The sequence below is a fragment of the Fundulus heteroclitus genome, chromosome 7, assembly GCF_011125445.2.
Source record: "Fundulus heteroclitus isolate FHET01 chromosome 7, MU-UCD_Fhet_4.1, whole genome shotgun sequence".
Lineage (NCBI taxonomy): Eukaryota > Metazoa > Chordata > Actinopteri > Cyprinodontiformes > Fundulidae > Fundulus > Fundulus heteroclitus.
The window spans coordinates 9,779,683-9,795,196 of record NC_046367.1 but is presented as its reverse complement, the minus strand read 5'-3'; the positions used below and the strand labels follow the sequence as shown (position 1 = coordinate 9,795,196).

At 46.4% G+C, this 15,514-nt stretch overlaps 1 protein-coding gene across 5 annotated transcripts in view; it reads left to right on the top strand.

Moving 5' to 3' along the window:
- The window catches only part of lrch1 (leucine-rich repeats and calponin homology (CH) domain containing 1), a 104,079-nt gene that overhangs the window by 66,042 nt on the left and 22,523 nt on the right, over positions 1-15,514 (top strand). For 3 of the 5 annotated variants that reach the window (XM_012853075.3, XM_012853073.3, XM_021310874.2), the window contains exons 12-15: positions 302-379; positions 2,360-2,396; positions 12,150-12,222; positions 12,963-13,073. In XM_012853075.3, coding sequence (XP_012708529.2) covers positions 302-379; positions 2,360-2,396; positions 12,150-12,222; positions 12,963-13,073 — 299 coding nt within the window. The remainder of the gene's footprint in view (positions 1-301; positions 380-2,359; positions 2,397-12,149; positions 12,223-12,962; positions 13,074-15,514) is intronic. The other 2 variants (XM_012853077.3, XM_012853074.3) reach the window with 1 other exon arrangement.

The window sequence follows — 15,514 nt, the reverse complement described above, 5'->3', positions numbered from 1 at the left end:
AATACAGGAGCAATACAACACAGCATTACTCTGCTGTGTAGTAGCATGTGTGGCATGCAAGCATTTAAGATTTAACACGATCACAGACACAAGAACCTAAACACACTGTGATTATGTGCAGTTATCTTTAGATTTAAAATGTAATGCTTTTTTACCTTAAAGGTACCCAAAGCTGGACTGCTCCATAGAGTTGAAAAGAAAGCAGTCTCCTGATAGAAATGTGTCATATCTGTGATTATGTAAACTGCAGCAGTTAGAGTAAAATGGATTTAAATCAAAATGATTTAACCTTGTGTTTCAGAGTGAGCTCAGAGCAGGAGGATATGTCTGATGTCCGGCTGTACCCTGTAGAGATGGTCACAGTGGAAGAGTCATTCAAGTAAGTTTCCATGTGTCTGCACTGTGAAGAGACATCCGTCTCAGTAAGCTGGAAGTTAGGCTTGAAATATTTAGAAAAGGTTAATCACTGTATCATTAAATATGTAAACAATTTTTCTTCCCTGAAAAAGCTTTTATGTTATCCAGTAGCAGTGAAAATATGATGAATTTACACACACCACTACGGTATCAAAACGATGCTATTTGATGGCTTTGAACACCAGTCTCTATCAATACTGCCACACTGAAAACATATGTGTGCAATGTCTTAAATAGGCAGCCATATTTCAATCCAATATGTCTGCTTATGAGTGTAGCTGTTTTGTTTTTTTATTCTCATTTATCAAAGTCTTCACTGGAATGTTTCATACTTTCTGCAGCTCTACTTTTTTGTACCCGAATTGTCGGCTGTTGATCTCAGTATAAAATGCCCTCCGTGGCTGGTATGAATTAGGAACACAATTGGTTCAAAATGTCCTGAAGCGGACAGCACCCAACCTTTTTTGGATATGAAGAAACTAAAATTATGGACATGTAAAATTATGAGAAGTGCAGTCACCAGCACCAGTACAGCGTGTACACCATTAAGATATCGCTCTATCATTTTTACTTTGTAGCTCAGAATGTTCAGGAGTGAAGATGATCAGAGTTATCAGGTTACACACCATTTCCTGCTGGTTTAAACCTTTTTTAAAGTTGTCAATAGACGGATTTCCAGCAAAAAATAAATAAATATTGTGCATTTTGAAGTATTGCAAAAGAAAAGGTTGATGGAAATGGCAAAATTTGAGTTAACTCACTAAATTTCACAAAAATGTTTTTAAGTTTGCTTGAGGTGGGTTTTGACTTCGAAAAACAGTAAATGCACTAAAGAAGAAATGGAAACACATTTGTCTAATTATTTCTGAGGTAGCGAACATTTACCTCACATGACTGATCAGCTGTTTCTGCTGCCGCCGTCATCCTGAATGTTCCCATAATGCTCGAAAACGGGGCTGGACGCCACAACAGGAATGGGTGGACCGACAAAGAGACTCGAGCATGTCTTTGTTTACCTGACTCCGCCAGATGGATTTGCTCCGCATATCCATCTGGAAACCTTCCGTTGAAGTAATTTTGGGAAGGGGCGAAAATACTGGTTAGCTGATTGGCCTATGTTGGTGATAGACGGGCCAAATAAACCAATCAGATTCGTCGTCACTCGTAACAGAGCGACGACGAAAACACAACCACAAGCCAAGCTACTCTTGCTGCTGCAGGTAAAGGCTCGTTAGCTCAGCAAAGAAATACTCTGTAATTCCGATAAAACTTGCTCGATAGCCGCGCTAACGCTAGTTTCATCGGCTGAAGCCGCCATGTTCTTTAGACTGAACTGTTGCTCCTCGTTGCGTCACCCCTCAACCCGCCTCAAAGCCAACGCTGATTGGACGTTCGTTTGGTGAACGGCTCCAAATTTTCTTCAACGGAGGGTAGCCAGACTGATCTGCGAGTGAAACCTTGAAAGCTCGCGAGATCAGGATGGTCTCACGAGGCTATGTCTTTGTCCCATCAGTGGAAGAAATTTAATATATAGACATTCATTTAAACCTCACACTGTTACTGATCTGTGGTCCGTGCTAGTTAGCAACGCCTACCGATACTTCCTGTTTATTACAACCAACGTCAATGTATGTCACCTGTTTCATTCGTTGCAAACCAGTAAACCACTGGTTTACTGGTCTGCAACGAATGACTCGTCTTATTTGATTGTCTTTTTTGCAACATCTTAAAAATGTGCTCAAAATTTGTTTGAGAATTGGATGGAAACATGCCTTGTGTCATGTAGTTGTAATTTCTCTTTCTACCTTTTTAAAGGAAAGTGGCAGTTTTCTTTAGACCCTGGTATTTCTCATATAAATGTTTGGATTTAATGTTCTAACGACTTGGTTCATAGATTCTGATGTTTTTTTTGTCTCGTGTCTTTTTCTTTGTTCCTTCTCAGTGGACAGGACTGTAATGACGGCAGCACAACACCAAAGGTACAGTATGCTAAAATGTTTCTTTAATCTTTAAGTTGCGGCTTACTAGAGATAAAAGACAACCTACTTACTCTACTGTTCTTTAGTAGCTAACAGTAAAATCTGATCCTAAATAATGGCAGTTAAATTGACACAGAGGTTTAGTCACAGATTAATTCTTTCGTTAAGATTAATTTGACCTAACGCATGGCTTGTCAATTGTACACTTGCCTCCAATGATAAAAAAAAAAAAAAATTAGTGCTTGTAATTTACATAGTGTAAAACTTTAAGTTCTTAGTCTGATTTTATAGTTTTATAGTTATGGTTATTTTATAGTGCTTCTACAGTAGCCCAAAATGGAAACCAAGTGCTAACTCTAGCGGACTTTAAATGTTTTCCTTCTGTCTCATTGCAAAGGACGCACAGGTTTAGAAATTGATTTGGTATCAATCTGCAATTTTACCACTAAAGAAGTGAATGAGATTCTGTCTCTCCTCAGTCTAGCAGTTTGCACTTGGTGTGGCGCACATTTATCTGTGTGCTGTTGATGATAATATCAGCGGATATTGTTGTTATAAAAGAAGTCCCAGTAAGGTCTTGTTGGACCCAAAACTTTTCTGCAGAAAAATTTGTGCTACTGTTTTTCCACGAGACATTTTCCAGCATAATGCTTCTGTGATGCTAATATCTCATTTGGTATTTTATCTTTGCAAAAGAGCCGCACCCTGCTAACATGGAAGCCAGTAAGAGCAGCAGACCAGAAGTAGAACAGAATACATCATATACCTGTCCTGTGGAAGTAAAAATTCACTACAGCAACACACCGTTTAAAACGAAAGTTACGTATGTAACTACGGTTCTATGAATCCCGGATAACCGCCAGAGGCGGTGCTGAAAGCACTGAATGTTCCCTTCGGGCATGCGCAGTTCGAGTAATTATACCAACAGAGTCACACCTGTGACGCCGGATGACCACTCGGAGGCTATATAGCCTGCTGTCATCCTTGGCTCTGTTCCTACAGAATCTTCTCGCAGAAGCAAGGATTCTGAGTGACAGAGAAGCTCTGGCGGTCATCCGGGATTCATAGAACCGTAGTTACATACGTAACTTTCGTTCTATTTCATCCCTCCTGACCGCCAGAGGCGGTGCTGAAAGCACTGAATGACTAATGCCAACTATGTCACAAGGAATCCTGAGCACATACCTCACTGAGAGGGCCCAGCAGAACCTTGTAAAAGGACCTGACCCAGTGGATGAGGGACAGTCACATTGACGTTGTAGAACCTCGTGAAGGTGGTCGGGGAAGCCCATGATGCAGCAGCACATATTGCTTCCAGAGGGACCCCTCTCAAAGCCGCCCAGGAAGCAGAGACGCTCCTGGTGGAATGTGCCCTCACCCTGACTGGCAGGGAGCGGCGACCTACAGCGTAGGCGTGGCAGATGGCACTCACTATCCAATGAGACAGACGCTGCTTGGAAAGAGGGTAGCCTAACCTCGGACCCCCATAACACAAAAAAAGCTGGTCTGAGCGTCTTAGACTTGCGGTGGCAGAAATATATGCTTCCAATGCCCTTACTGGGCACAATAACTCAGACCCCTCGGTTGCACCTGACTGGGGCTGAAACCGAGCCAACTGCAATGGCTCGTTACGGTGAAAAGGAGACAACACCTTAGGCACAAATGCAGTATTAGGCCACAGGGTAACACCGGAGTCATCTGAAGCCCACCTGATACATGTAGGGCTGACAGAGAGAGCATGTAACTCACTGACTCTCTTAGCCGACACGATAGCCAACAGAAAGGCGGTCTTGCAAGAAAGCCACTTGAGGTCCGCTTGTGCCAAAGGCTCGAATGGAGGATGGCACAGGGCCGCAAGAACCAATGGTAGGTCCCAATCGGGCACTCGTGGAGCCGGCAGCGGGCGTAACCTACGAGCACCGCGCAGAAAAAGAGAGACCAGATCATGGCGCCCTACTGTACGGTCGTTGACAGGTAGGTGACGACATGAAATTGCCGCAACATACACCTTAAGGGTCGAAGGAGAGCGGCCCTTATCAAGGAGAGACTGGAGGAACTCCAGAATTCTGGGCACCGAGCAGGTAACCGGATTCTCATTGTGGGCAGAGCACCACTGAGAAAAAAGACGCCATCTGTTGTCATACTGCAGCCTAGTGGAGGGCGCCCTAGCACTCAAAATGGTGTGCCTGACAGGTTCTGAACACCCAGTCAGCCTCCCAGGGGCCAGGCCCACAGCTGGAGACGTTGAGGGTTGGGGTGCCATATCTGTCCCCCCAACTGAGACAGTAGGTCCCTCCTTGTTGGAAGACGCCATGGAGTACTGAGACACAGACTGCGAAGCAGCGGGAACCACGGGCGTGCTGGCCAGAACGGAGCTACCAGCAACACCCTGTGGCCTCCCTCGAGAACCCTCCGTAGAGTAGGCCAAACCAGCGAGAGGGGTGGAAAGGCATACAGGAGAACCTGTGGCCATGGATGAGCCAGCGCATCCTGGCCCAGTGCGCCCCCGACCCCTGTCAGGGAATACCATAGGGGGCACTGGGTTGACTCCTCTGTGGCAAACAGATCTACCTCTGCCTGGCCAAAGAGGTTCCAGATCTTGCGCACTACGTCGCGGTGAAGAGACCACTCTCCCGGAGCAGGTGCCTGGCGGGATAGAGAGTCTGCAACCTGGTTCTGCCGCCCTGGTAGATATGCTGCACGCAGGGTGGACAGACGGGGAAACGCCCATTCCAGGAGATCCCTGGACACCTCCAGGAGACGTGCTGACCTGGTGCCTCCCTGGTGGTTGATATGGTAAACAACAGAGGTGTTGTCCGTTCGAACCAACACATGCCGTCCTTCTAGGTGGGGCAGAAGGCACCTGAGGGCCATGTGCACAGCCCGCAGCTCCAGCACGTTTATGTGCTCGGTGCGCTCCCTTGGTCCCCAGAGACCCCGAACCGCTCTGTGTTGCCACACGGCGCCCCAGCCCTTGGGGCTGGCATCCGTGGTGACCACTTCCCTTCGAGACACCACTAACCCCATTGGAACGCCACAGGACAAGAGGGTCCTGTCCTGCCAATGAGCTAGGGCACGGAGGCACAGCCTCGTCACCATGAGCCTGTGACGTCTGTGCAGCCTGGCATCTAGGTGAAAGCTGTTGAGCCACCGCTGCAAAGGGCGCAGAAGGAGCAAACCCAAGGGCACGACACGAGTGACCGATGTCAGTTTGCCCAGCATTCGCAGGAAGATGCTGTAAGGAAACTGCCTGCCCAGCCTGAATCGACCGACAAACTGGAGTATGTCGTCCACCCTGCGAACAGACGGACGGGCCTTCATGGTAGTGGAGTCCAGATGCATCCCAAGAAAGGTGGTTGTCTGAGATGGAACCAGACAACTCTTTGCAAGGTTGACTTTGAGGCCCAACCGTGACACCTGTAGAAGAAGCCGGGACGTATCCCGAGAGGCAGCTACCTGAGTGGGAGCACAGAGAAGCCAGTCGTCCAGGTATGGCAGAATCCTTACTCCGGAGGCCTGCAGAGGAGAGAGGGCCGCTTTCACGCAACGAGTAAACACCCTCGGGGAAAGGGAGAGCCCGAATGGGAGCACCCGGAATTGCCAATGGCGACCCTGATAAGCAAACCTGAGAAAGCGGCGATGTTCTGCCGCAATAGGTACATGGAAGTAGGCATCTGTCAGATCTACTGACGTAAACCAATCCCCTGCCACGACAGTCTGAAGGACCTCTGCTGTGGTGAGCATGTGGAATGGAAGGACTTTCAGGTACTGATTGAGTCCCCTTAAATCTAGAACGGGGCGAAAACCGCCAGTCTTCTTTGCCACGAGGAAGTACGTGGAATAATAGCCTCTGGGTTGCCGCAGAGGATCCACAGCCTCGATTGCTCCCTTGGCTAGGAGGGCGGAAAGCTCCTGGTCTAGTGCCAAGAATTTCACCGGGTCGGTGATAATGGTCATTTTGACCCGGCGTGAGAGAGGGGGCCGCCGTCGGAACTGGAGTCTGTAGCCATGGGTTAGGGTGGCAACCACCCATGGATCCACAGAGTGAGCAGCCCAGAAACGTAGCTGCTGGTGGGAAAAATGTCCGACGGCTGGCCCGGTGGCGTCATCTTCTATCCCCTCGGCCTCTGGGAGCCCTGGGGGGAGGACGTCCAGGATCTGAGACCCGGGTCGGTCTAGCTGGGCGGCCGACTGGCCTACGAAAGTCCCTGCTGGGTCTCTGACGCAGATCACGGGGATAGGAACCACCAGATCCATCACCAGTCTGAGGCCGTGGCCGAACGCTGGGGGTAGTAGCAGGGCGCCCTGAACGCTGAGGAAAGGGGGGTACGCTCCTGCGAAGGCCAGAAAGCTGCTGGCTGGTCTGACGCGCCTGAATAGTCCGCTCCAGTGCCTCCAGGGCAGCTGACCCAAACAACTCCCCTGGCACGACCGGGACACCCCTGAGGGTCCTACGGCAAGCCTCCGTGAGAGGAGACTGTGCAAGCCAGACCTGTCTACGAGCTTGGACAAGGAATGACATGACTCGACCGAGCTCTCTGGTCATCAGCGCAAAGGCCTGCAACGCTGCATCACTAAAGCCAACCGCTGCAGCTGCACCACCAGCGTCCTGAACGGATGTAGAGAGGGCGAACATGAGGTGCGCCAGGGAGTTGCCGAGACGTCCCGCACGCGCTCCTGCATTGTATGCCTTACACAAGAGGTCATCTGTAACCCGGCATTGAGTCCGTGGGCACCTGACCTCAGGACGTAGGGCCTCATCTGGTGACACAATCAGTGAAGCAACAGCTGGTTCAACTGCTGGCATACGGTCCAGGCCGGCTTTCACCGACTCGTGCATGGCAGCCAACACCCGACCGTCTGAGGAGAGCCGTGATAACGCTCTCGGGTCCCGCCAGCAAGCGTGCAACTCCTTAAGGTACTCCTCTGATGGAGGTACAGAAAATGGAGTAGGGGCCCGTCCGCGCCTGAAAAAGGCACTCCCGGAGTCGGACACCTCTCCTTGCGGGAGTTCTAGCTGCAGCTGCTTCAGGGCCATGGACATGACATCCCGCATGGAACTGTCACTGGCCTCCCCAACTGCACTCCGGGATGAAAACGACCCATTGTCAGAGGCTTGAGAGGACCCTGCCTCCTCCTCATCTCTGAAATGAGAAGCAGAGGCAGCCAGAGATATGACGTCCTCCTCCGCAACTAGTTCAGGCATGGGTGGGGAGGAGAGCCCAGCCACTGGAAGAGAGGTATCAGACCGATGTGTCTGCAGCAAGGACTTCATCTCTGCCAACTCCGCTGACAACTGTTCCACCCTTGTGGCCAGGCCCTGGTCAAGTTTGGCCCGTCTCCTCCGAGGAGGGGGTGCTGAGACCGCAGACCCACCACGGCGCTTAGAACGCCTGGGGGGATCCACCTGTCCAGAGGGCGGAAGGTCAGAACCCTCCTGGGGGCACAACTGTGCCAACCGGGCCACCCTCACTGCATGTGGCATAAAACTGCAATTCATGCAGGGGTTCTCGGACAACGCCTCCACAAGGTGCTCATGTCCAAGGCAGGTAGGGCACAGGTCGTGGCCATCCTCTGCCTGGAGGGCAGCCCCACAATCCCTGCAGCTATGGAAGCCATCCATGTCTAAGGTCGGCAAGGCTCAACCCAATTAAATGAAAATGCGCTAAAATCGGGAGAGGGGGCGCGAACGCAGCCGTCACCGGTTATGGCAGAGCCAAGAAATAGGCTGCAAACACAAGGAGGCTGATATTGGGAGAGGGGGCGAACACGCTACCGTCACCAGGTATACGCTGCCGTCACCAGGTATAAACTGGTAAACCAAAAGGAGCTAACAACGTTAGTCGTTTTTTTTTTACCTCGGTAAATCAACTTATTAGTCACACTGGGAGAGGGGGCGGACACGCTGCCGTCACCAGATATAAACTGGTAAACCGAAATGGGCTAACAACATTAGCCGTACTTCACACTTGAATAAATCGATTTATTAGTCACACTGGGAGAGGGGGCGAACACGCTACCGTCACCAGGTATAAAACCAATAAATCAAAGGCGCTAACAACGTTAGCCGTCTTTTACACTTCAGTAAATTAACTTAGTCGCACTGGGAGAGGGGGCGAACACGCTGCCGTCACCAGGTATAAACTGGTAAACCGAAATGGGCTAACAACATTAGCCGTACACAACTTCGGTAAATGATTTTGGTCGCACTGGGAGAGGGAGCGAACACGCTACCGTCACCGGTATAAACTGATAAACCAAATAACTAACAACGTTAGTCGTCTTTAGACCTCGGTAAATTAACTTATTAGTCACACTGGGAGAGGGGGCGAACACGCTGCCGTCACCAGGTATAAACTGGTAAACCGAAATGGGCTAACAACATTAGCCGTACACAATCAACAGCCCCAGCTGTAGGTAACAGGGTAACGAAAAGCCGTGAGCTGGGAGAGGGGGCGCGAACGCTACCGTCACCAACAAACAGCTTACTTACCTTCCAAAGAACTTCCACAGTCAACCCGTTGCAGCCCTGGGAGGGCGGAGGAAAAACCGCAACTCCGCGCGATGGGGCGTCACACAACGGGGAAGTTAGCGAACCGCTTGCGAGAAGAAAAAAGGAACAGAGCCAAGGATGACAGCAGGCTATATAGCCTCCGAGTGGTCATCCGGCGTCACAGGTGTGACTCTGTTGGTATAATTACTCGAACTGCGCATGCCCGAAGGGAACATTCAGTGCTTTCAGCACCGCCTCTGGCGGTCAGGAGGGATGAAATAGAAACGGCATATTAGATTGTTGTGATTGGCAAGCTGTTGTACCTACTTGAGCCACAAGGTGTCAGTATTACTTATAGCTCCTTTAAAGCCAAATAAAAAGATGCTACTTTAGTTTTTAAAGCTGTTACTAATTTCTTTGCTCAATTCTCCATTCTACAGTTATTCTCATTATCTAGTTGCAGCTTTTCACATGGGTTCTTCAGGATCCACACTATATTACCAATAGTATTCGCTCACCCATCCAAATAATTTAAATCGGTGTGTTCCGATCACTTCCATGGCAACGGGTGTATAAAATCAAGCATCTAGGCATGCAGAGGGGTTCTACAAATGTTTTTGAAGGAATGGGTCGTCTCAGGAGGTCAGTGAATTCCAGCGTGGTTCTGTGATAGGATGCCACAGCAAATGTCGTCACTTCTAAATATTTGACAGCCAACTGGTATTATAACAAAGTAGAAGACAATGGGGGTCAACAGCAACCTGCAGAGTCGATATCCACAGACCTCCAAACTTCATGTGGCCTTCAGATTAGTTCAAGAACCGGGATAGCCTCATGGAATGGGTTCTCATGACCGAGCAGCTGCATGCAAGTCTTACACCACCAAGTGCATGTAAACCATCAGATGTAGTGGTCTAAAGCATGCCACCACTGGACTTTAGAGTAGTGGAGACTCATTCTCTGGAGTGATGAATCACACTTCTCCATCTGGCAATCTGATAAATGAGTCTGGAGTTGGTAGTTGCCAGGAGAACGGTACTCTTGGGACAATATTGTGTAAAGTTTAATTTAGGGGGGATTCTGGTGCGGGGTTGTTTTTCAGGAACTGGGCTTGTTCTCTTAGTTCCAGTGAAATTAAATCTGAATGCTTCAGCACACGAATAGAATCTGGACAACTCCACACTCCCAGCTTTGTGGGAACAGTCTGGAGATGGCCTCTTCATATTCCAACAAGACTGAGCAGCAGAGCACAAAGCGAGGTCCAAAAAGATATGAATGAGAGAGTTTGGTGTGGATGACCTTGAGTAGCCTGCACAGAGTCCCAACCTCAATCCAATAGAATACCTTTTTTAGAGCGGAGATTCAGAACCAGGCCTTCTTGTCCCACAACATTATCTGACCTCACAAATGTGATTCGCAAAGAATGGTCAAAAGTACCCATAAACACACCCCAGAACCTGGTGGACAGCCTTCCCTGAAGACTTGAAGCTGTTATAGCTGTAAAGGGTGGACCAATGATTATATTAAAAATGGGATGACACTTAAGTTAACGTGAGTCAAGGTAGGTAAGCGAATACTTTAGTCATTATAGTGGATGTTCTTACAAATATGCAGTAAATCCCTAAAGAATGCAAGAATTGTAAAGCACTTGTAGCCTAAACCTTTTGATGCATCCTGTAGCAGCACATGGAGGAGGGAGGCTATGAGTTCCAGAAGAAGAGGCAGATGATTCTAGAGAAGGCCAGGTTTGAGGCCCAGCTTGCATGCCGGGAGTATGAATGGCATATGTCCCTGAAGGTAACCATAGCAGCAGACCTCTGGATGTAGGCTCTGTCCCAACCATCAGAGTGAGCTGTCCTCAGTCGAGCTTCCCCAGCGATGGGACCGGCGTGTCTGTTTGCTGTGTTAGTGTGTTTACTGGCCAAGCTTTCCCCACATGTGTCACATTTTCATCTGGCAGGTTGTTGCGCATGTTAGCAAGATTAGAAACATGTTTCTGTGTTGCTGCATACCGTTTCAAGTCCATTGCCAGTCACTCTGTGTTCTGTGGAAAAACAAACCAGTATTGAATAAATTCAAGTGGAATGAAGCTCTGATTGACTGTGGAGAAGCTGGCAGCTGGTGTATTCCATGTTGGTGTGCATCCATTTATGCGCAGATGTGAATGATTTGTGAATCAGGCTCTTTGGCTCCTCATCTAGTGAACTCTGAGAGATGAATAGGAGTTGAATAAATGTCCAAAAAAGGTTTTATACTACTAAAGGAATTGTTCCACTCTTTGCAAAATGACTACTGCTCAAAATAATGTAGGTTTGAGTGGACATATATGTAACATAATATTTAGCTCCTGCAAAGGATCGTACAATGTTGGTTTATTGAGAATAACGCCACCAATAGGCTCAGCATACCTACTACAGCCTTTGGTAGTTCTGCTACTCAAATGTACATTCCTTTTAATTTATGCTATGTTGTCACATTTAAATGTTTTAGATCATCAAACAAAGTTCCATATCAGAAAAGGAAACCATGAGTAAATTCAAAAAAATGTTTAATAAGGGAAATCATATCCATCCTAACGAAGCTGACCCCATGTGAAAATGTGTTGCCTAGAATGGAACATAATTGTTTGTTCCATTCTAGGCAACAACTGCTGCCACTTTGAAGTTGCCACATTCACATATAGAGCCAATGTTGACAGCTACTGATGTCTATTATAAAAGTTCGGCTCTTTCCAAACTGACTCTGTGAAACCTTATATAGTATTAGCTTAAAACACAATTGCATTTTTAACTTTTGAGCCATTTTAGATGGTGGAATTAATGGTATTTTAGTTATAATTCTGTAAAATGAGATAGCACTGACTGCTGAGTACTCAGGTAAGATACTGAGAATTGATGACAACGCCTCAAAACCCCACTTCCAAAGATACTATTCACAGGTTTTCTTGGAGGAATATCGAAGGTAAAAACATAGTTTTCCGAAGGTCTGTGTCTCTTGATTTCTGTTAAGCAGCAAAGAGTTCGTTGTACTTAATTGATCTTTTAAAATTGTAAAGGTATTTTACCATTCGCTAGTTAAAGTCACTTCACTTTAATTCTGTTGATGTATCTTCATCGCAGAACTGTTTGTTTTTCTCGGCTTCTTGTCTCTGTTGAATCATATATAGATTCATGCAAACTGATCCTACATGCAACTGTCGATTCTGTGAATTTTGTGAGGATTGACTTTTCAAAGCGATGCTTACCTTTCTGTTGTTGCAGCGAGAAGACGGATCCCCAGCCACGGGACTTCCATCTCTCTCCAGTCCGCCGTTTGGGCTGAAACCTCGCTCAGGTGAGTTGTAAAAAAAACAAAGGTGGATCAGGCCTCTGGACTGCAGCATCCATTGGTTGTGAAGGTTCCCTTACAGAGCAAAGTTAGGCTAAAAAAATGCGTGTGCTTAAGTTAGAACTACTCTAACACTGGGACTGTGATGCCGTACATCTGTTTACTGGGTACACATGGATAGGGTGGACTGAATAGTTTCATGCTTGGTGTGAAGTAAAACAGCACATCAGTTGTGTTAAATGCAGCTTCATGGTTCCTGTTTGTCTGCTTTATCTGATCAGGATTAATTTGAGCCTTGTGCTTTTGAAAAGTTTTGTTTGCCCGCTGACATCCGTGTGCCGCTAACCGCTAAAAGGCTAACATGATGCTAACAGCATGTCAATGATCTCTATTGTGAAATGGCACTAATCTTTATTTTGTTTTGTGCTCTTTGTGTTGTGTTGTCATTTTTTTATTCCTTCTTTGTATGTTTTCCTCTGCTGGGTCTCATGCATGACTTTGATGAATTCACAAAATCACTGAATCTGACCTGCCTGTACCTCTGAATCAATAACCCTGTTATTGATTCCAACCGATTTTCTCCCAAACGTATTTCCTTATCTTGGTGGATTTCTTTTTCTCCCGGTTATTTTTTTTTTTCGTGGAATGAACTTACTGTACTTGTCCTTGGCACCACTCCCACTTTTCTGTATCGCACACGGTCCCACCATCACTTCCTCTGATCACTTCCTACTTCGTGGTTGTAGCCCCGCCCTCACTGCCGTGCTCACCCCCTCCTTCCTGTCTAGACCCCTCCTTCCTCTCACAGGCCTCACCCCTACATCGTAGACATGGCGACGGAGGCATGCACAGCCAGGGTGAGCCACTTTTTTTTCTGTTTACGGGTCAGTTCACACACATCTTGGCTGAGGGGCCGACTCTGCTGTACTTCACTGAGAGTTTTCTTCTTGAAGAAAAGAAAATACGTTTACTTATTACGCCCAGAGGCAGCTTGTCAGTAAGGGATGCTCGGGCACCGCCCCCATCAGAATTGCAGGAATAAAGTGTAGTCACAGTAAACAGTCATTAGGAAATAAAAAGTAATTGTCATATCTGTTCTCTCATAAAATGTTTCTGACTTTTGATTTTTTTTTTCAGCTTTCCCATCCACTTTAGGGTTTATTATAACTTAAGTTTGTTATAAGTCTAAATCCGGAGAGAATACATACGCACTATGTATGTTCTCAAACGTTTGGTTTCAATGTGACTTCATGCTGGTCCATAATTGGTTAGTTAAAAAAAAATCTCCTAGGGGCTCAGCTTTCTGTGCCAGTAGACAATCAGTTGTTTCGTGTCATTAATCCAATTAGATTAATTCATGATGCCTGTCGATCAAGGTCACACCCTGACATCTTAGATACACAGGCGTGAATGTCACACACACGTTACAAATGAAGAGCCAGACTACACTGACAAGACAGGAGAGAATAGCTGTAAGGAAAGAAAGGCGGTAGTCATTTATTTAAGAAAAATAATTCATAAGGCTTTTGCTAAAGGAAAAAAATCTGAAAAGGGAATTTGGATCCACTCGACCAGACTTAAAAATTTAGCAGCAGGCAAGAGGCCATGGAAAGAGTTATTTTCAACTAGAGTTTATTGTGGTGATGTAATCATTGACCTTAGTGCCACCAAGATGGTCATCGTAAGGATTAGGATACTATGAAACAGTTAAGCCCAGAATTATTCACCAGACCTGGATTGAAAATGATTTTCACTCTTACTTGAAAATAATTTTTACAATGCAAACCTTAAGACGATAATACCTGATAAATCAAATGTAAATACAAAGGTCATCTCCATATGTTTTATTTGTAGAAGGTCTCTGAACAGGAAATGGAGCCACTGCGGCTCTGTGGACAGAGGAGTCATCTCGCAACTCTTAGGTTTTGGGTTCAATTCCAGCTACCCCCTGTTATGTCGATTTTTCCCTGGGCAAGGCACCTAAACCCAAGTTGCCTTCCAATCTGCATATCCGTGTATGAGTGTGTGCGTTAGTGTGATTGGCTATAGTGTTAAGCATTTAGGTGCTTTACAGTGGTCAGCATGACTAGAAAAGTGATATAAAGTCATATCATTAGGGGCTTCTTTGATCTGATCCTTAAAAACTGTTGGCTAAAAACTGAAACAGACCAAACCATCCGATCTGTCCGACTGGACGTTCGGATCCGTACAGATTTTTTTTTCCTTATGACCTTATGAGTACGTAGAGACTTCCCTCTACGGATCACCGTGAGAGTATGTACCGCAAATTCAGGAAATTCCACCATAATAAACAACCTCAGCTTTAGTAAACTTAAAGCTTGATTTGCTGCTTGAACAAGCTCAGCGAAGATCACTGTTTCACTTTATCAGTTTGCTGTACTTCTGAGCTCCTACCATGGGTAAGTGCACAATTAAAATTTTTATTGATTGTTTATTGAGCTGGGTGTTTTCCTGCATGAACCTGGCTGGAAATCACAGGAAGATTTGATTTTGTATTTTCCCCAAAGCGGACGTGTTTTACTTTGCCAAAGTGTCTCTCTTCCGGTCTGACTAATGGATTTCCTGTCAGAATCCTGCGTAGCTCCGACCAAGATAGAATACAAGTCTACCATGGTCGTAGCTACACAGTACAGCTGTAGAAAACCGCTCGCCGGTCTGCCCGCCCCCATTCACTTCAACCAGATCTAATTGCTACGGAGCAGTTTTCCCTCAGATCGGACAGATCCAAAGGTTTGGTGTGTTTCAGCCTTAAAAATGTACTTTAAGAAATCTGAAATCTGCAGGAAACCTCCTGCAGATTTCTAGACTGTATCTAAGGAGTTTGCAGGAGAATATCTGTAACTAAGGCTGGAGTTAGACTGATTTTATATTTCTCTGGTGTATCTGTTCTTGCATCATTCTCCAATCCCTGCTTGGAGATGTTGTGAAGGAAGAGAGGGAAATAATGCAAATTGTCCTAATTACGTACTCCAGCCTGTACCTTTATACTCCTGAGTTTGAGTGCAATGGAACTTGCTTTTGGCATTCTTAAGCTTTTAAATATTATGAAAAAAGCTTAAGAATCAATCAGTCAGCCATTCAAAATCTATTGATTGCCAAGTTTTTAACAATTACCTTTTGGGGCAATTGGAAATACCACTTTGTGTTGCTAGTGCAATCTTTGCTGATTTTCGTACGAATTATGTTCTAGCAAATGTCCCAAAAATTCATGAGATGAACACAAATAATTTATTTTTTACATGTGTCATGCAGTGTTTCTTGCAGTGTTTGGAGAATA